We start from the raw sequence: 22,354 nt of genomic DNA on the forward strand, positions 1-22,354 counted from the left end.
ACACACACGCACACACACACACACACACACACACACACACACTTCTCCTCTCCTACCCCTCCTTTCCCTCCTCCTCTGAATTCTAGTACCATTGAACTTTAGAGTTTCTACAAAAGTGACAAATGCACCCTTGCTTAAAGTGCTCTGACTTTGACTCCATGTGCACAGAATGCCAGGGTATTGGGCCTTAGCAGAGCACTCTTGCTTAGCTTAACTCATCTTTTCAAGTTACTCTCAGGTAAAGCTCTCCCTGACCACTCATTTCTATAGTATCGATTTTGACATTCGCACTAACATTGTTACTTTAATCTTGCTCGATAGCAAATATATTATGCATTTTTATTTCTTGACAATTTATACTCATCATCAAAATATAAGTTCTATAGAGGTTGGAACCACTTCTCTTCTATTAATTGTCGTATCCCTGGCATCCAGGATAATGATAGAATGTTCCATGTTACAAATGAATTAATTTTGTTGCATGAACAAGCAAATTAACTTGTCTTTTGTTTGTTTGTTTGTTTGTCTGTGTAGCTCTGGCTGTCCTGGAACTCACTCTGTAGACCAGGCTGACCTTGAACTCAGAAATCCACCTGCCTCTGCTTCCCAAGTGCTGGGATTAAAGACGTGCACCATCACAGCCCAGCTTAACTGGTCTTATAGAAGAAATAGGGTAATACAATAATTATTTTATTGTCTTATTTTTTAAAAACACATGAAATATATAAAATATTTACATAGTCTACAAGAACTTAAACTACAACTTCCTTTTTTTAAGGACGTCCATTCCCAAGTTTGTGAGAATTGCTGACTAAGACTACCATAGTATGACTCACACTGTGAAAATTAGTATTTACTTGTAGAGAAAAAAAATACACATACTTAGCAAAACAATTTAGATTTATCAAGAAGATCTTTTTCAATTCTCTAATGTTATGGTTACATTTTAACATCTCTTCCTAGGGAGCTTTACAATTACCATTTCTAGTCCCAGAGTGCTATACTATTTCTTATTTTCCAGGTACTATCAGGAGATCAACACACTTTTATAATTATAGAAAGAGCTTATTACCTGAATTATACAGAATTAGACATTTAAAACATGAAAGTGAAGATAATTATTGTACTACTGTAGTTCGGCCTTCTTTTAATTTATGATGAAAACTTTACAAATCACTTCATGTAAAATGGAGGGAAAGAATCTGTAACAAAGTCAATTGGGGAAGAATGCTAGGAGTATTTTAATCCTTTATTCTGGTCTGATTGTGAATTTCATTTTGGAACATTTTTAGTCACTAATCCTGCATAATCCCTTTAATCCATGTTACAATTTTAGCTGGCTGGATTATTATTTAGAATAAATAATATGCAATTGAAAAATAATTTTTCCTAATTGAAATATGATTCATGTAACAGAATGAAGCCAGAGGGAAAAGTATCAACTGCCTGCGTAAAATGTTAGGTTGAGTTTGTGCCTTGTCAGACACGTTGCCTTTGATTGCCTGAAAAAATGAAATTCAGGGACTATCAAAATTCCTCAGTCACCTTAGGAAACTCAAGAGGATGTTGATTTGCAGTTACCAACTTTTTTTATGAGAAGAAACCTGCAACATAAGGATGAGTCTTCCATTCCACTGCAGACAAGTAGCCGTCAACTGAAAACTACCACTGATGGATTCAGTTCAATTTCCCCCAAGTTTAACCAGGTTATCTCCTGCCTGACTCCCTGAGGCTGGAAACTCTACTGGGCAATTATTTCTTCTCTACCACAAGACCACAACACTAATTGTGGAAGATATTCTCACAGGAATCCTAAGTATTCAATAATACTTTAAAAGAACATTTGGATTTTGCTGGATAGTTTCATAAGACATGTTAGACTTCTCTTTGCATTCTACCCATAAGATAATTTTCAGTAGCTAGCTTTTCATCTCCATCTTGTACCCAAAAGAAGAATGGAGAGAAGGCAAGCACATTGCCTTACATACAGCTACACCAAGCATTGCTCACATACATTTGCGCCAAGCATTGCTCACAGTGCCAGCTACCAGATGCAGATATTCTGTGCTATGCACAGCATGTGAGCACCTCAGTTGCACCATCCCTATCTTTTATAACCATTTCTGTTTGACAACAACTTCTACTATGCTTTAACTTGGGGTTCTGTTATTTTGTCTGTGCTAACTTATCATCCCCGATCATCTTTGACTAGTGAGGCTTTTCTGGCCCTTCATTCTCTTCCTTGTTACAGAAGCAGGTCAAGGAGAGTCCATACACTTGGCCTTTCTGGCATAACTCATGTGACTTCTCATGTCGTGCCATTCAGCTGGGAAGCATTTTTGGACTCCTGCTTTATACTATTTGCTGTGCCAGGCACTCGGGAAATAATGAAGAGTGGAGAAGTTTCCACCTCTGCTGTCTAACTTCAAAGGGAATGTAAAGAATTATCTACAAAGCTGACTGATTAACAGCTAAGTGAATGATAATATTTAATAAGCAATGAAGCTGAAGCAGGAAGGGTACTTAGAGAACCTGAAACATTCACCCAATCTAGTTTCTGGTAAGCAAGACTATCTCTCTGATTTAATGTCACTGGGACATTTAAGGGCCCAACTTCCCTACTTCCCTACATGGTTTTTCCAAAATTCAGCCCTAACTCGATCGTATTTTTCCACAGATAATGCTTCTTAGCCATCCATATTAAGTTTGAAATTAGGTTAGAAAAGTCTTTATTATACAAAACCAGCTTCCTGCTTTTTGATAGAAGAGTTTACAGAGATATCTCTGCTTTAATATAAACCTTAAAACCATAGCAGTAGCTTTAAACAAACATCTCACCTGAATTTATAAAAATCAGTAGTAGTTAAAAAAAATAATTAATTTAAAACAGGACTGTTTTACATAAACTTAAATAAGGAAGATTAGAAAATAGAGTCAAGAATGAAACTAAGTCATACTTCGTTTGCATGTTCAAACCAATTACCCAAGGAACAAAGAAAAAGAAACACACAAAGAAGATGAGATTGCCTTTTTGTCGACTCTACTAGAAGTAATGAGCAAAGCAAACTGATGCTCAATATGAATGAAAAGTGGAAAAATTTGTACTAAATTCAGAATTTGGTCAACCTAGTATCATCCTATGATGTTTGGCTATGGTTACATGAAAGGAAACAGAGGCCAGCAAAGAGCAAAGATCTCCTTTGGACAGACTCTAAAACTGAGCCACGCCTGCCTCTCATGACTAGCTGACTCCAACTCAACGTTCAGGTATGCAACCCCTGGGCTCTGGCTCTGAATCCTACAGCCTGTTCTCTCCATTCATTTTTTTTTTTAATTTCTTCCTCAATTTTTAGTACTGTTCCTTTGAACCAATCAAAAATTAGTAAATGTTTCTGTACTCGTGAATACAAAAATGGAGGCTGTGATTTTTTTCAAACCCCTTTCAACTCTGAAAAGATAATCATTTGATGAAATATTTTGAATATTTGAAGAATTGTGAGTTTAAAGGGAATAACACTTAACAGTACTTGGTCCTTTTACTTTGTGCTTTCAAAGAAGAGACCTAGAATACTTGGGATTGGACCTTCCCAGGCCCTGTATGACCTGTTGTCAGGGCAACAGGATGTATGGAAAGTTCTGGCCTTGCCAATCCCTGTTGCTAGGGTAACAAAATATGAACCATCTTGTTTTACACAACTGTGTAGCTTCTCTGCCTTACTCCACATCACCTTTTTATTTGACGAAAGTTATATCTGTTCACGGAAATTTAACAGCAATATGACTTCAGTACACAAACCACTGAAAGGGCAGGCTTTGTTAGAAATATTGTAAGTGGAGACACATCATTTATACTGCTCCTAGCAAAAACAGCATGGAAGAAATTTCACTAAACTGATTTTCAGAAAAAGAAGACCTCCATTTTTTACATTTCTAATCTCTAAAATGTTTAGTAGTTGTTTACATAAATAAATTATTGATGATAGGGAAAGAAAACAATAACACATAGAAGAAACTGTTGGAACCATAAAATGGCAGGAAAAAAATTCTTAGAGGCAAATAACAGATGTGTGTGTGTGTGTGTGTGTGTGTGTGTGTGTGTGTGTGTGTACTAACCCAAGCCTTATTGCTCCTAGAGAATGAGCATGTTATTATCCCTTTGAGATGGTGAAGAAATTGTCTAGTGCAGGCTTTCTTTGCCTACATGTCTGTAGATACGGAGAGGCTTCAGTTGAGTGGTGAATAGCTGCTTTGTATGTCCATCTTGACCAGGCTTCTTTACATGCTGCAGTGAGACATTAGAGAGCGTTAAGTGAGAATAACCTCAATGAATAAATAGTTCCTTCCTTGGCTTTTCTTACAACGCATTCCTAAGGTCCCATTGACCAGTACATATTGCATAACCAAGAGTCACTATCAGAGAGGGGCAATCCAAGACCATGGATACACAAAGTCTTGAACAAAGTGGACCCCTAGAGTAAAGAACATGAGGTGGCATGGGGGCAAAGGGACTTCTGGAGAACAGAGACTTGCTAGAAAGCTCAAGATATTAAAGCAGAGGTTTGCTGGAAAATAAAGAGTCGAGAGGACCACACATGTCAAAAATATACCTTTTATTGTGTTTGAAAGAATGAGAAGTGCTGGAAAATTGGTATGTTCTTAAATCCAGAATGGAGCTCCTTAGTCAGGCTACTGAACATAGCCTGGGAAAGGACATGGTTTCTATTCGCCTCAGAGAGTAAAATAGAAGAATCCCACTAAACTGATTTTTCTGACATAAGCAAAATGGAAAAAGACTGCTCACTTCACTTGAAGGAAGACCGTTATGGTGTGCTTAAAATCTTCTATGATGAGAAAAGAAGGGTTATCATATGCAAGGATAAAATGTCTAGTTTTAATCTTCAGAGTCGTAGATTTAGCTTCATTGGCAAATAAAATATACTGGACATTTTCTCTCAGTTGTTTGGGGCACAGAGGTAAGAAAATTAGAGCAATCTTGCAAAGATCCAAGCTCTGAGGAATGGAGGGATTTAGAATATCAAACTCATGTATAGATGCTAGCAAGGATGACAGTTTAAGTAGGTAAACTGAAGAGCTGGTGACAATGTACATCCTGCGGTGCAGAGGAAAACTATAAAGAGTTTCTGACATCTACAAAATGTAAACCAAGTGCTGCCTCCCTTTGGACGTCAGTCTCAAGCATGCAGAGTTAGGCAAACAGATGGCCGGGTTGTGGAAAAGTCAAAACAGAAGAATTGTTTTTTAATTCCTACTGTATCTTGAGCACTGAGTTGAAATATCTAAGCCAGTGTTAAATGGATGAAGAATGGGCCTGATAATCTAGCTCTTCCCTATTAACTATGGAGCCATGGTCAAGTGGCATTCTTAATAGAAAAACTGGAGATGATTATTTTGAAACATATATATCAAAAGAAAACCATTTCAGAGTGTGGTCTATGTGCCATGAACATTTGCATGAATGTGTCATACCTTTATGTGAATGTGTCCTTGATTAACAAAGTACTGGGTAAAATGGACACACTCAGTGAAAATCTTTTAAAGGGGAAAATGTTTCTAAAAGCATCAGGCCCAAAAACGTTATAGCTATGATTACTTTTCTAATTCAACTCTGAGATGATTCTAAGCTATTTGAATAAGAAATGGGGTCAAACTTGACATTATACAGCTTCTCTTCATCTTGTTCTTACTAGAGTTGAACTAATGCTTAGAAAGTTCAGTTTTTTTCTTTTTTGTTATTTTTTTGTTTGTTTGTTTGTTTGTTTGTTTAGACAGAGTTTCTCTGTGTAGCCCTGACTTTCCTGGAACTCATTCTGTAGACCAGGCTGGCCTCAAACTCAGAAATTTGCCTGCCTCTTCCTCCCAAGTGCTGGGATTAAAGGCGTGAGCCACCGCTGCCTGGCAAAAGTTCAGTTTTAAGTTGATCAGAAACAGAGTTAGAACAGTGTTTTTCCTAACAAATTTATTTTGATTTTCATCAAAATTATCTAGAACCTGATTCAGGAGTGTTCATTGGTCAGCGTGCTCATGCAGAGTTGGCCACTGTTGTCATTATTCTGTGCCTGTGGTTGTGAGGATTGACCCCGTGATCTCATTCTTTACTCTACCATTGAGCCATATCCTAACTAGCCTTTATGCATAGTTTAATTAAGATCTATTTTTCTTCTCCTGAAGCCTTTGGTGCTTAGAAACTAACTAGTTTTTTATGATCCATTATAAATTTATTTGAGTAGCTATAAATATTGAAATTTGCCCACAAAAATTATCTATATCTTTGACCATATAAAACCTATTTAGTAAAAACCTATCTTTTAATATTTTGTAAAATGTACAATTAATCTTTAAACAACTTCAAGAGAGTATAACTTAAAGAAATCCAAAAGATGACACTTCATTTCTATACTTCTAATAACTCATTGCCATTTTTATGTCCCTTTGGCTTCCATTTAAGTTTCTGTATATGTGTGTGTATTTCTATATGTGTACATGCTTGTCCATGTTTGCATGTGTGAGAGCATATTGTGAGGGTGTGTGCACATATGTGCTTGTGTGGCTACATGCATATGGAGGCCCAAGATTGGTGTTGCAAATCATACTCTATTACCTTTCAACCTTGTTCATTGTGTCTGGGTCCTTCAATAAAACCCAGAACTTGCTGATATGACTAGTCTCTCTAGCCAGCTTGATTTCACCTCTGTCTTCACCTTCCAAGGCTAGACTTACAAGTAGCTGTCATTCTCACCTAGCACTTTACATAGAGTCCAAGACTCCAAACTGTGGTTATGCTTGCTTGACCAAATACTGAACAATCTCCCCAGCTTTTATTTTAATTCCCTTAACTATAGCTAACCATAGCTAACACTAGACTAGCTGACTGAAATAAGGTACAAGACAAAATCTAGAGCCATAATGACAATGTGACATTTTCTAAAAGTATGTCAGCAAAGGGGCAGACATAAGACTTTACAGCTGTTACTGTGAAGTCAACCGATTGCAAACCAGTAACTCAGGAACTCTGTCTAGCCTGTAGCTGTACCTGACCATGGAGAACAAAACTCCACTTTAAAACATCAATACATCCTTCCACTGTGAAACTCTCAAGGCTTCTCATCTTTCTCTCTGGAACCCTCTACCTACAGCCCCTGAGGTACTATAAGTCCTTCAATATTAAAGTTTATCATACTGAGAATAAAAACTGAGCAGAACCTGTGATACAAGATCCACTGGGCTAAGAGAAAGTTCTATTAAATTGCCCACTTTAGTCCACCTACTTTTGTTACTAAGATACAAAAAGTACCTTTAAAAGTATAGAATTTTGGAACCAGGCATGCTGGCACATGTCTGTAATCTCAGCACTTGGTAAACACAAGCAGAAATATTGCAAGTTTGAAACCAGCCTGTATTACATAGTGTCATTCACCTCAAAATACATGGCTAAGTATGCAAAATTAGCAATAATAATAATTGCTAATGTTTGTGGAATTATAGATACTATTCAAGAAATTTATAATTAGCAATTAATTTAAACTCTTCAACATCTGTAAGTTGGGAGGTATTTCCAGTTCACAAGTGAAAAACCAAGGTATTGAAAGGTAAATGAACATGGAGATCATATGTTAGTGAGTAATGGGGACAGCATGCAGTAAGGATGGGTGTTGTGGGAGTATTGATGATCACAGGGTCTGAAACGCCTCCTGTGTGCCGGGATGTGCTATGTTGTGCTAACATAATCTATGCAATTGCTGCTATGTTGACTTCAAGGTGTGAAAATATTAGATCCTCGTCCTTTTCTCTACCATCTAAACCCTTTTCACTAGAGAAGCTTTCTGGGCCTCTTTCCTGATTTGCTGCAAAGAAACAAATCACCTGTTTGGATGATTTGGAGTTGTGGTGGAGGCTGCTGGGATTTGAGACTGGATTTTTCCCTCTCAATGAGTAGGGAAGGAATTTAGGCATGGAGAAAGTAGAGTCTCATTGTTTCTAAGTCATGAGGTAAATTTAGGAAGGGAGTTTTTAAAGATCTATATTTAGGGATATAGGTGTTGTCAGGGGCCCTCTGACACATTAAGCTGCACATGAAAGCCAATGAAAGTTTTATTACATTAAAACTTATACTCTGATCTCCATTGAGTGGACTCTTAAATCCATCCCTTACCAGATTCTAAAACTTCATCAGGAATTGGCAGTATCATTTATTGGGCCCTCTCACACACTAACATCCTAGGTATCACTTTTTCTCTGTCTCACTTGGAAAGTCTTCTGAGAGAAATCAACCATGACCATCCAAAAGTCCTTCTTAAAAGAACCTTGGTGCCTGTTCATAGTCTACTTCCTTACCATAGGCTAACTCACTTTTTTATAATTCATCTTCTCGATGTTCTGTTGTCTAAACATACATGTTATAGGGAAAGCAATTGGACATTCACTGAATGAGTTAATGAATGGTGAGCAATAAAATTAGGTTTCACAAGTAAAAGAGAAGTTCAGAAAATTAATAACATTTGCATGTCACCTGGCTATGAAAAATACATAGCATAAGAAATAATATATTGCTATCTTAATCCCACAAAAAGAACATTTATCCCTTAGACAATAATAAAATATTATTGAAACATTGAGATTTATAAGTTTAAATATAAACTCTGAAGTAACAATAGTAAGTGATTTTTTTCCCAAACCAAGTCAGTCTCATGGCTAAAATACAAACTTTTAAGGAGATTCACTTGATTATTCCATGCTTAACAATGTAAGAACCAGAACAGATTTTTCAACAACCCTCATGAGATATTCTCCTCTAACACTTGAAATTTAATGCAGTGTATACTCTTACATAGAGTGTGACAGGAAACTGATGGTTTGGGCATGAAAGCCAGACAATATAGAAGTACTGGGGTCATCCAGTGATGTGATATCAAGACTGCCCAGCTCCAATATTTTATAGACCATTGTTTATATCTCTAGGGATCAACTGTACAGGGGGTGGTAAGAAAACTAGAAGAATGATCATATTTATTAAACAGTGCTATTCTAGTACAGGAAATATATTGTAGTTTTTTACAGCTACCATAACAAATTTATTACAAAACCTAGTATCCTTAAAATATATACATGTTAAGTTGTCTTCTGTTTGTAAAGTCATAAATTTGATGTCATGTTTTACTGAGCTAATATCAAGGTGCCAGCTGGATCACATTCTCCCTGAAGACGCTGGAAGACTTCATATTCTACTTTCTTGAGATCCTCATATTCTTTGGTGCCTGGCATGCTTTGCCCAATCTCAGGGCTGGAGTCTACAAGCCATCCCTTTTCACACCACTCTACTCTGACCTCCTCCTTGTCTGCCTGGAATCAATTGTCAAGAGGTTCGGTGACCACATGGGGAGACATAGGTAGTCTGGGTGATCCAGGATAAGAGATGTATTTGGTAGTCAATTATTTGGAAACCTTAACCCCACGTGCTGTTTAATCCTGTTTTCTGGGTAGGATAAAGTTTACAAATGCTAGAGATTAGGAAGTGTCTGACCCTGAGGTAGGACCCAGAACATCTACCATGAGATCTGGGGACTCCTTTAAAATCTCCTTTCTATATTCTCTTCTGGTGATGTTTCTGGATAACTCTTCTGAGAATGTCTCTGTTTGTTTTAGAAGAAAAACATGGACCTATGTTCAAATTCATGCTTGACAAGACACATGAGTAAATAATTAGGCAGACTTACATCTTATAGTCATTTATATGCACACATAATAAGAGTGCATAGCTTATATCTTCACAGTTCTAGCAACTAGTGCATAATACTTTGCCTTCTTCCATCTTCTCAGTCCCTGTTCTAGCTGTGCATCTGTCTCCAATCCTGCAACTTTGCATTCAGAAATATGGATTGTCTTGTGATTCTCTACTTAGAAATGTGCTGAGGGCTGGGAATCCAGGAATAAAACAAAGAAAGTGAGCTTGGTAATTGAACTCAGAAGCAATGGTTCACAGAAGGTAGATTTTGGAATGGAAAGTAAGTTTTCGGTTATTTTATAAACCAAAACCAGCCTAAAATGGAAAGCTGGGAAGAATTTTCTGTGTAAGGAAAATCCCAGAAGAGATGCTGGGCATTTCTTAACAAGGTCTCTATTGGCCCTGAAGTAGAACAATTCCTCCTGATGAGGGCATAATCTGAGCTCTGCAGGAGAGACTCTTCCTGGCCTCGGCTGTGTACGGAAGGCAGAAGTATTGCGAGCTGACTACATGGAAACTGCCCCCGTATAGATAGCCATGGGAGCAAGAGTTAGAAGAGTAAGCTCAGTCCTTAGCTGACTGAAGAAGGCTGTTTATTCAGATGAACAAAGGCAGTATGCAGCCTGTCTTAGAGTCAACCTCAGATCTAGACATTTGTAAAGATAGGAGAGATGTGTGGGGTTACAGATAAGATCAGAGGCACGAAGAGGCTGTGGGTGACACTAAGCCTTGAAGTGCAAACGGGAGCAGCTGTGAAGGGTGTGAAGTGGGAGATTTAAAGCATCCTTTCTCTTTCTTGTTCATGAAGCTGCTTTATCTTAAGGTATAATTCCAGCTCGGGAATGCAGTGTTGATACATCTTGCCAGTTACAATCTTTGCCTAGTTTAAATATGCACAGCAGTTACTTAGAAATGGGGCCTGGGCAACTTCCTGTGAGAACCATACATCGGACTGCCTCCTTTAGCAAATGAGTTAATTAGAATTAAAGAGTAATAAAGTCCTTCCACCCTCATTCACTTTCTACTTCCCTACAATTCACCCTTTACTTCGGATAATTAATGTTTATCATTAAAGCGAGAGTAGAAGAAGCTTAACCTGAAGTTCTCCAGTCTCATCCCACTCACAATCCCACATCTGAACATCTAGACCTTTGTAAAGATAGGAGAGACGTGTGACGATACAGATAACATCAGCAACCTGACATAAAATGATTATTCAAAGTCTGGCAGGCTCTTGACCTATGCTCATATGACCTGAAGGAGCCAGCAATAATGTCTAGATAGTTTATGTTTTGGAGGAATTCAGGTTGTCTTCGATTCTGTTGAACAACCAAGTAAAATAATCCATTGGGTTAGTTTCTTTGACAACTTCACATGCTTTTCACTGAAAACTTTACATGATCAAAGTTTCTGGAAATGCTTTTAGCTATTGGACTGAATCCTTAGAACTACGACACAGCTTTGGACTAGCAGCGCCGGTGTTGCTACCTATGTACCTCACAGTTGTGGATACCAGTGTAGCAGAAAGAAGCTTTATTATCAAAAAAAAAAGCATTATTTCCAAAAGAAATCCATGCCACTAATTGAAAACAACATAAAACTTTTAAATCAAGTTATCACACAGAATGCATAAATTCTCCAGCTCTGCAAAGCTCACAGGTAGGTACCTATCCTTCATATGTAGTGTTCAGCTGAGGTTCCAGAGTCATGGGGAACTTCTGAGCAAGGAATTGAACTTGCTGCTGGAGTGGTATAAGAAATAAGAAGGCTTTTCTAAGCCCTGAACTATTTACAATTTATGAATAAGTACATGATGATTTCAAATTATGGCTTTATACAGGGTCTGATGTCATAGCTATTGCTAATGTTTCCGCCATCAAAGATGATGAGTCATGTCAGGATGCTATATTGTTATTCTGAGTGGCAGCAAATAAATTGAAAGTGGTGAGGAAAATGTTGACCTAAAAATCAACAGCGTGAGGCTTAGAGGCCTTCATGAGAATGGAGATAAGACTAATTCACCTTTGCTCTCCAAAAGGAGTAAGAGATAGGGAGTCACATAGGCTTTTAGGGCTTCCCAAACATTGAGTAAAATGTACCTCGTACCCCAAAGGGTTAATAGATGAAGCTGGGAGATGGCTCCATTAGCAATATGCTTGCCATATAAGCACAAGGACCTATGTTTGGATATCCCTATGGGGAGAACCAGCTCCAGGGCTGCCTGCCTGTAATCCTGGCACTGCAAAGGCAGAGATGAATGGATTGAAATGGCTTGCTTGCCAGCCAGTCTAGCTAAACAGGTTAGCTCCAAGTTCAGTAAGACCTTGTCTCAGAAACTAAGCTGAAAAGTGAATGAAGAAGAAACCCTGACCTCTGGTCTCCGTATGCACACACACATACATGCACACTAAAAAGGTTCATTAAAGAAATGAGCCAAGTACTCTAAAGAAACTGATACTTAATTTATTTGAGCAATGTTTCCACTTGTTTTATAAAATTTGTTATTATTTCTATAGATTTGAATGCATATACAAACTAGGTGTGGTAGTGTATGCCTGCCATCCAAACATTAGAGAGAATGAATCAGGAAAATTATAAGTTTGAGAGTAAGTTGGGGTAGAGAGCAAAACTACATTTGTAAAAAGGTGTATAAAATATACTATATAAAAATACCTATGAGAGACTATCTAAGTATCTTTCTGTAGTGGCTTGTGTTTTTCATATTGCATGGATAAATATTTCATTTATTTTCATCTCCACTTGAATTTAACCTTAAAATGTACATATTGCATGCCAAATTAAAAGTGGGATAGCCTGCTGAAAAAAAAATCAAGAATTTTATAAAGTTGGATGTCATAAAAGAAAATCAAATAAAATCCTTTCCAAATAAATATCCAATAGTCACATAGAGTCTATTTTATCAAAATAAGAAATCATTTCAAAACTGTTTAATAGCATTCACGAGTGCCAGGATTTTCGCTGCAGACATTTAAAAGTAGGACCCAGGAGTAATCCTGATGAAGTGAAATTCTGCTTGAATCAATATTGGGTTTTAAAGAGGTGAGGCATTTTCATCAAGGGAATGGGGAGTCCTGCACATCACTGCATTGGAAGCAGACTACACAAAAGACCATAATTAAACAATTTGCTTGTCATTAGTCATGCGGCTTTTAAACTTAGAGCTTCTTGCTTTGACAAGCCAAAAGCCAGGAACTCTGAAAATGTCTTAAGTCAAAGTACGAGGAAAAGGAATGAACCGAAATGCAAATTTCTTCATGCTTGAATACAAAAGCTCTGAGTCACTTTACTCAGTAAGAATGTCTTTAAAACACTAAACTGGCTGGAGATCATTAAGTGATTCTGTGTAGCAATCAAACCAAAAGAACACAGCATGTGCAAGCTGAGATACACTCTTACTGTCAACCCCCAAACCTCTGCACCTCTGCCGTTAAAGGACCACATCACCCCCCTCTGAAACTGCTATCAAATGACAAGGTGAAAAGTCAGAGAACTTATCTCAAAATGTTGGGAAAACACAGAATCAATTTTCTAATTGTTTGAAGATATATTTCTAAAGTCACTACTATGTATCTTTTTGCCTCGGAGTAACTAAGGAGATACAATGTACCAAAACATCCTGCCCTGTAAAGGAAGAATCTAAAATGGGTTGTGATCTCAGTGATAGCAGCCCGGTACAGATGAAGTCCATCCACTAGGTTAGAGCACAAATCATCTGATAATTGATGATGCTTAATTTGCATCTATGCTAATTGATTGTGTGATCCAACATTTGTTTCTTCAGGATTATTTGTTTCTCTAGAGAATCTGTCTTTCAAATCTTCAATGGATCTTTGGAACAGATTTCTCTAGTTCATTAAATAGCTATAAAAATGGTTTCCTTTTTTAAAAGTTATTCTCTGCTGTTTGCATTATTGGTATGCTTTTATATGAAGCACCGATATATATACACTGAGAGCACTGCATGTCCAAATGGAGAAGAGTAGAGACGATTTGGACTTCTAAACAAAGTTTGATATAGTTGTTCTTTATAAAAGCAATGACATAAGCTTACTCATATACTACCTTTCATGAAGCACTGTGTAAACAGGCAACAGCATTAAAGACAGGAATCCTTCTTGTCCATGGGGCACTGTAGTCCTCTGATATCTATGTAAAGCTAATCCTCCACTTCATTTTGAGATATGAAAATACACTTAGAAATTCCAATGACCTATAAATATTCATATTTTCATCCAAATGTTACATCGGCTTTTACAACTGTGCTATGATTAAAATGAAGCTTATAAAACAGTACTGTGCTGAAGCACTGGCCGGAACTCGTACTGACAAGGATGGGGTGGGGGTGGGATGGGATGGGGGTGATGAGCAAGGTGCTAACACCAGAATCAAAGTGGATTCAGGTAATTACAAGTCATGCTTCAAGTAACTGCACATCCTCTTCTGTATTGTTAAGAAGCCGGTCAGTACACTGAAAGCAATTCTGCATTTTACTAATTAGTGAGGAACTGAACTGGCTAATTTAAACTAAAGCTCTAATGTGTTTGATATGCTCTTCATGTTGTTTTGCCACAGAACTTTCTTATTAAAACATTAGTTTATTCATCATAGAATAAGCACAGAATAAATATGCTATTTATTATTCTACTAATCACATCTTTGTTTTTTACAAAGAAAGAAAGAAAGAAATCTCCATCTTATTTTTCTCTCTCCACTTACCTGAAAAAAATTATTTCAGCAAGGACCAGGCAAGCTGCTTTCCTAGTCCCTTCTGTGCTTATCTAAAGCACACATCTAAACAACACACACCGGGAGGACCAGAAGCCCTGAAGGGTAAACAGAAAGTGATTTCACAGAGCCTTACCTTACTTCATGCAAAACATACAGGTACAGAAAAGCTATTCTGCTTTCAACAAGTTGCTAACTGAAATGGGCATATTTTAGTTTTCAAGAGAAAAAATCCTGCAAAGGAAACCCTAAATCTCAAAATCAAGTAGCACCCACAATTATTTGTGTTAACGGTCAGCTATTTGTTGAGGGGGAAAACATAAGACCAAACGGAGAGCTTACTCACATTCCTTTCAGGCGTTGCCACATCTTCTCAGTCTGTTCTCCAATGAGATACTTGTAAGTGGCGTTTTCCAGTTCCTCGATGTCTGTATCAGTAGACCCCATGATGATGTTCCTAGGACAACACAGGTGCAGTCAGTTTCAGTGGCTAGGACAAGCATTCCTCAGTCCGTTACAAATCTCAAGCATTGCATAGTAGCATCTCTTAGCCATCAAAACAGTTCAGAGACGCAAAGCCGAGGGAAGGCTCTGACAGAACTGCCGACTTTGACAGGCATACACTCTTCTCACATCACCAATGTCCCCCACCACCAACAACAACAACCCAAGCAGACAGAGTATAAACAGATGCTCTGACCTCACGGGAGCAATCCACACACGTGAGCTGCTACTGTACTACTGACCGACTGCTCAGGCTATCCTCCAAGCAGCTCATCTGTTACTGTTCCGTGCACAGAAGCACATCAGAATTTCTACAGTTTACGAGCTCAATTATGCACGAAAGAAACGTGAATGACTTTCGCGCTCCACAAGAAGCTGAATTCCTCTCTAGCAGCTGAAGCAGGGCAGGATGTAATAAGAAACCAGATGGTAGGAAGCAGTACCAGCAGCACCACCCTGAGAAGAAAGTGCCTGTTTAAATACCAAGGCTTTTGTCTCTTAATTGATCTGGAAACGACACTTAAAAATACAGCACGCTTCCTGAATAAATGCAGCCAATATTAATGACAAACACGGAGAAAAGTCACACATAGAGCCGTACAGGAGACAGACCCCAAAGCTCCACAGGTTGTTATTGAGAGAATATGTCCATCAAGTGATGCTGTCATCATGCTTATTCATCTTCTCCTAGCAACTCTACACAGTGGGTAACTGCCAATTTAACCAGGGAAAACACGGCAGCTGTGTTCAGCCCGCTCTGTGAATCCTTTGAGGATTAAAAACTAAATAAAAATAAAATGGGTGTGGACGCATGTATGTGCATGTTGAAGGCAAAGGGTGTGTGTGTGTGTGTGTGTGTGTGTGTGTGTGTGTGTGTGTGTGTGCGTGCATGTGTGCATCGAGAACAGAGCTTAGAGAAAATGATCCTGTAGTGTTTGTGCGTGTTAGGAGAAAAATGAGAAAAACTGGACATAAAAGGAATCAGAACTGATTGTCTGCCAAGCTGCCACACATGGCGAGCTTTCTTTGAAACAGGCACAGATCCTGAGTCGACATCCGTAATAGCTGTTGCTATCTACAAGCCGCTTAGAAAAATATCCTCTCAAGTATTGTCTCTTCGTATTTAGAGACTCACACACAATTTTCCTCATTTGTCCATGAGGGCTTGCCCGTTGCCTGGTTTCTTAAGGCCTCATGTATCCAAAGACATTTAGGTAATAATAATCCAATATTTAGTGACTATTTCAATGTGTAAGCATTGTTATGAGGACTTAATTTATACAGCCGCTTAAAAAGTCTTACAAGAAATGTTATAAGGCATTCCTATTGAACTGTTGAAAAAACACAAACAAATGCTCTGGATTTGAAAACCTAGTCTTTAAAGTGAGTGTGATTGTCTTATTGGTAAGAAACTTCCAATTAAAACAAAACAAAACAAAACAAAAAGTATCTCTGCCCAAAAGTCACTGATGCCACCTTGTAGTCAAAACTGCAATATGAATGTACAAAGGACATTTGCAAAACTCCAAAAATGCTTTCTTATTCATAAACGAGAGGACATTAACTCAAGCAAGCTTCAGTTTTCTTTTCTCAGAAAAGCTATTTTCTGAAATCTATCAAACTTAATGTCCTCGGTTTCCACACAGCTTTCTCCACTCAGACTTACCTCTATGAGCAGCTGTCCAAGTTGTCCAAGCATATTGATAAGGATACTATTACCTAAGTGTTCATCTTTGCTCGGAAGGTCACAATTTTACCTCTACTCTACCCTCATTTATTATCTTAGACACCTTCATTTAGTAAACTTCTATCCAATTTTTCTTAATGAATAATGAACAAACCAAGTGAATTCTGCTCTCTAAAATGATCCATAGCCCAAAATATGCATAAAATGCCATTATTGCTTATGACTTAAAATACCAAAGTCTTTGAGTATGCAACACCTTTCCCACAAATAACTCTCTAAACATGTCATGAGATTCTAAGCCTTTCCATTGACCAGTTGGCCAATAATATTATGAGGTAACAAATGCAGACCCTGAGGTCTAGATGAGAAGTCTCAGTCTAAGCACAAAGTCCCCAATGAGGGAGCTTAGAGAAAACCCAAGGAGCTGAAGGGATTTGCAGCCCCATAGGAGGAACAACAATATGAACCAACTAGCACCCCCAGAGCTCCCAGGGTTTAAACCATCAACTAAAGAGTGCACATGGAGGGACCCATGGCTCCAGCTGCATATGTAGCAGAGGATAGCTTTGTGGGACATCAATAAGAGCAGAGGCCCTGGTCTCATGAAGGCTTGATGCCTCAGTGTAGGGAAATGCCAGGAGAAGGAAGCGGGAGCAGATGGGTTAGTGAGCAGGGAGAGGAGGGATAGGGTTGAGAGTTTTCTGAGGGGATAAAATCTACAATGTAAATAAAGAAAACACCTAATCATCTAAAACATCTAATAATTATCTAAAAAAAAGAAAAAAAGAATTCTCAATCCACTATTATATCCCATTTGCCCTACTTTCGCTCAGTTAAGCCTACCCTATCTCAATGTTGAAGATGGCAGGGGATACCAGTTGAGTCATTTGATACCAAAACTGTTCAGTTCTTTCATTAAATGTTTCATGAAATAAAAAATGTTAATAATAGACCAAATAGAACAGCTCATTGTTTGAATCCTGGGCCAAGACAATTTTCAATCTTGGTAGCAAAATGTTCTCTCTGTTAAAGTACAGAATAGAACACATTTTCTTAATTTATAACTAATCTTTGAGTACAACGATGACACAAAAATACAACAAATCATACTGAAAGTATCAACAGGTAAGTAATAGTGTTCAACTTTCTCCAACGAATATATTGAGAACATTGATATGTTTTGCTCATCAATTTAAGCCAAAATTTAAAACACACACTGAAGCACACACATTGAAGGCAGGACAACCCAGAGCTAGCCCGCATCGTACCTCCTTGGCAACCCTTCTTCTTGTTTGAACTATGTTTGGGGCAAATTATTTTTATTATGATTAGTTCTTTTAATGCCTATTTTCCCAGTGATTTATCAGGAATGATGACAGAAGTTTATAGATTGACGTTAGTATTTGCTGATGCCCAAGTTATTTCAGTGGGTTCTATATCTAAAGTTCCTGGACTGGGTGGCCTCAGCGGGACCGCTACCTTGGAGCTACAGAGTTTGACTGTGGCAGCAAATGGGTTTGGGCAGCTTTTTAGCAGGTGTTCTTAATGTTCCTCCTGGCCTTGTTAATGTCAGGGCCAAACCTAGGGAGGATGGTGCCTTAGAACCTGGCCTTGCTGGGGTAGGGGTAGGAGGGGCTCCGGGTGGGGACTAGCCATGTCAGAGGGTGACCCAGAGTCTGCTGCAGTGCTGAGGTGCCAATCTTAGGAGAGGCAGCGACTTTGACTCTTGGGGCCAGCTGGTAGAGGTGATAGATTATCAGATATTAGCAAGACACTTATGGAAGGAGGTCCAACCTCAACACAGTAATTCTGAATTCACAGAAGAACAAAAGAAAACCATAGGCAAAATCGCACTAGCTTTGGAATTGCGGAATGCAGCATTATAGTCCACAGAGTCCTAAGAAGAGTTTAAGCTGGAGGATGTGAAGAACCAATCCTGAAGAATATTCTTATATATAATAAAGAATTCCCATTTGATGTTCAGCCTATCCCATTAAGACAGATTTTAGCACCTGGTGAAGAAGAGAATTTGGAATTTGAAGAAGATGAAGGTGGTGCTGGAGCAGGACCTCCTGATTCTTTCTCTGCTAGAGTTCCTAGTACTTTATTGCCACAGTTGCCATCAGAACCAGAGATGACGTTACTCACTATCAGGATTGAGAAAATTGGTCTGAAAGATGCGGGGCAATGTATCGATCCATACATCACAGTCGGCGTGGAAGATCTGAATGGCATAGATTTAACTCCCGTACAAGATACTCTGGTGGCTTCAAGTAAAGAAGATACCTATGTTCATTTTAATGTGGACATTGAGCTCCAGAAACATGTTGAAAAGTTAACCAAAGGTACAGCCATCTTCTTTGAATTCAAACATTACAAGCCTAAAAAAAAAAAAAAAAAAAGGCTTGCCAGCACCAAGTGTTTTGCCTTCATGGAGATGGATGGAATTAAACCTGGGCCAATCATAATAGAATTCTACAAGAAACCCACTGACTTTAAAAGAAAGAAATTGCAATTATTGACCAAAAAACCACTTTTATCTTCATCTATATCAAAGCTTGAACAAGGAATGATCATGATACAAATAACTAAGAACTCGTGTGAATTTTACCACTCAGAAACCATCTGTGTAGCATAGTCATCCTTCAATAGGCAGGAAATGAGCCCGACCAGGGCCAGTTGACAAGGCAAGCCCTACTGCTCAGCCAGACCCCAGATCAAAAGTTCAGCACGTCAGTGACTTATCACTCCTTTGCATACAGTTTTATTGTAGATTCTGAAAACTTTTACTTTTCTGTTAATTGTGCAATCAGTAGTCTATTTTCTCATTGCCAACGCTACCCTGTTTCCCGGACAGTACTGTTGTGGTAGATGTGCAAAACTTGAGACAATGCAGCAAGAAGAATGTGCTAGAGTTATATCTGCTCATTTCTGCTCCATTATGCTCTTCTGGTTTAAAGGACACGCTGTGAGTTGAGGTGGGTAGAACTGTTCTGAGAGGAAGTGGACTAGTTACATTGCCTAGCAAAGAATCTTTAGAAGAGACCCACCCTGATGCTGTGGGTCTTCTGTATAGGAAGTGTGACCTGGCCAGATGAGAATCCCACATTGAGTGTTCCCTGAATGACCAGATTGATTTCCTGAAGAGAACACATGTATAGTCAGGTGGATGATCTGTTCTTCTTTATTGCACTGTTAATTCTTTCTGGTAGATTCTAGGGTTAATGTTGGAACCATCTCAGAATCACTAGGGATTCTAAAAATGTGTTTACAATATCTTTTAAATTGCATCATTTAGGAACAGTTGAGTCAGATGTTAAGATGCTGCAGGATAACTGCTGATTTCCTGACCACGTTGTGCCACCTTAAGAACAAATACCTCTCCTTAGTATGTAAAAATCTGGAAAGGCTGTCTATTTTTTTAATGTAGGTAGATAGGATTGCCATTTATTTCCTATTTAGATATACATTCATTCATCCATATGAAAATATGCAGGTCATTAGTTTATTTCAAATAGACTATTTATTTTTGGTGTAATGAGGCATAAGTAAAACTTTGAAAAAAAAAAGTTCCTGGACTAGAATTTCTGTTCTTTCACTGAAAGAGCAGTGTGGATTTTTTTTAACAAGTTATCATTCCATGTCTCTTTCTACATATGAAAATTAGGTTAATATCATCATCTTCCTCATGGGTCTGATCTAATAAATAAGTTAGCATACAAAGTGCTTTAAAGAGCATATGGTTGCAGATAGTCTAGCATAGATGTCCTCTCAGAGGCATCACCCAGCAGCTGATGAAAACAGATCCAAAGATCCACAGTCAAACATTAGTGGGAGCTCAGGGAGTCTTATAGAAGAGTTGCAGAAAGGATTGGGGAACATGGATGGGATAGGAACACAACAAGAATATCAAAAGCATCTACTACTTGGAACATTGGGGGAACCCAGAGACTTAACCCCAACCAGAGATGGACTTATGGGCTGGACTTATGCCTCCCCACCACCACTCCCTTCATATATGTAGCCAATATACAGCTTGGTCTTCATACCTGTATGAGCCCGTAACAACTGGAGTTGGGGCTGTCCCTAACTCTGTTGCCTGCCTGTGGATACTGTTCTGCTAACTGGAGTGCCTTGTCGGCCTCAGTGGGAGAAGATGTGCCTAGCCCTGAAGTGACTTGATGGGCCAGGGTGGGTTGGTACCCAGGGAGGCCTCTTTCTTCTTAGAGGAGAAGGGGACATGGGGTAAGGAAGGAGCTGTGTGAGGGGGGACCAGAAGGAGAGGGGGAAGCTGCATTCAAGATATGAAGTTAATTAATTAATTAGTTAATTAATTAATTAATGGAAAAAGAATAGAACAGTATCTGGCACATACTGATTGCTTTATGATTATAATCTTTTATTTTTTTGATGCAGCTTTAATCTTTTATTATTTACATTGTATTTATTTACCCATCAGGTTTGCTAATAGTAAACCTTACCCCAGTTCATTTGATGGGAAGTATCACTGTTTTTTATTAAGTGATGGTATTTATTTTGTTAGAAAATATATCCTTATTTCTAAGTAAACTTGTTTTATTTGAAGCAATAATGGTGTTCTATGTAAGAAAACATATGATAAATGCTTGAAAAAATATTATGAAGCTTCCAATATTGTAGCCACAAATCATCACTATGTGTTAAAGATAAATTGTGACATGTTCAAAACCACCAACCTCTGAAAGTATACCACTTAAATATTCTCTTGTAACAATTGTACAAATGTATACATTTGAAACATAGAAAAATTCAGTGACTAAATCAGATGCATGAATCTAACTTAGCAATAGAGGTTATACATATAGCTCCTAGCTGGTGAGAAGGGGCTGGGAAGAAATGTATTTAAATTATATCAAGAAGCTATACAGACTGAAATATGACTCCGAGGAAAAGTAGATTGAACTCCGCAAGAATTTGAATAAGCTAAAAATATTATTTCATTTACAAAACATTATTTTGTGTCTGTTCAAACTAAAAATTTAAAGTTATCATATAAAGTGATGGGTCGTCTTATTTTGGAAACTTCATTCATGCCTGTCAGTATGATTTCTCTCATTCATTCTTGGGATTATTTCCTGTATAATTGGCATCCCTCCAGAAAGCCCTTTGCTCTATGTAAATCTTTCAAGTTTTGGCCCATGTTTCCCTCTTGCAGTTTCAAAGTTTCAGGAATAACATTAGGGTCTTTGATCCATTTTAATTCGTTTTTACTCATGGTGAGGGATATGGAGCTAATTTAATTCTTCTATTGGTGGATATCCAGTTTTTCCTGCACCATTTACTGAAGAGACTATCTTTTTCTATCATATACTTTTGATACCTTTGTTAAAAATTAAGAGACTAAAACTGTGTGAGTTTGTTCCTAAGACATCTACTCTCTTGTGTAGGTGTGTTGGTTTTATGCTGGTACTAAATATCCTGTTACTCTGGTTCTTTGGCACAATTTGAGAGCTACACTGTGATCCTTACAATGTTGTTCTTTCTGACTTGGACCTACTTAGGCATTTGGAGTCTTTGTGCCTCCATATAAATTTCTGGATTGTTGTTCTGACTGCAAGAATTATATTAGAACTTAGTAGGGATTTTGCTGAGTCTGTATATCATGAACCATCTTTACAGCACTAATTCTGGTACCTTTT

At 38.1% G+C, this 22,354-nt stretch overlaps 1 protein-coding gene and 1 pseudogene across 12 annotated transcripts in view; one reads left to right on the top strand and one right to left on the bottom strand.

Moving 5' to 3' along the window:
• Pde1a (phosphodiesterase 1A) overlaps window positions 1-15,376 on the bottom strand; it is a 277,843-nt gene extending 262,467 nt beyond the window's left edge. For 5 of the 12 annotated variants that reach the window (XR_004118665.1, XR_004118664.1, XM_031370779.1 and 2 more), the window contains exons 1-2: window positions 15,186-15,374; window positions 14,832-14,942 (exon numbers count right to left, since the gene is read on the bottom strand). Coding sequence is in view for 9 of the 12 variants with exons in the window: in XM_031370779.1 (XP_031226639.1) it covers window positions 14,832-14,932 (101 nt within the window). In the remaining 3 variants the exon portion in view is untranslated. Of the gene's footprint in view, window positions 1-14,831; window positions 15,109-15,185 lie in introns of those variants that run through there. The other 7 variants (XM_031370782.1, XM_031370780.1, XM_031370781.1 and 4 more) reach the window with 5 other exon arrangements.
• Window positions 15,377-17,307: 1,931 nt separating this feature from the next.
• On the top strand, window positions 17,308-19,249 carry LOC116091670 (annotated as a pseudogene).
• The last annotated feature ends 3,105 nt before the right edge of the window (window positions 19,250-22,354 follow it).

Source organism: Mastomys coucha, unplaced genomic scaffold (genome assembly GCF_008632895.1).
Source record: "Mastomys coucha isolate ucsf_1 unplaced genomic scaffold, UCSF_Mcou_1 pScaffold15, whole genome shotgun sequence".
NCBI lineage: Eukaryota > Metazoa > Chordata > Mammalia > Rodentia > Muridae > Mastomys > Mastomys coucha.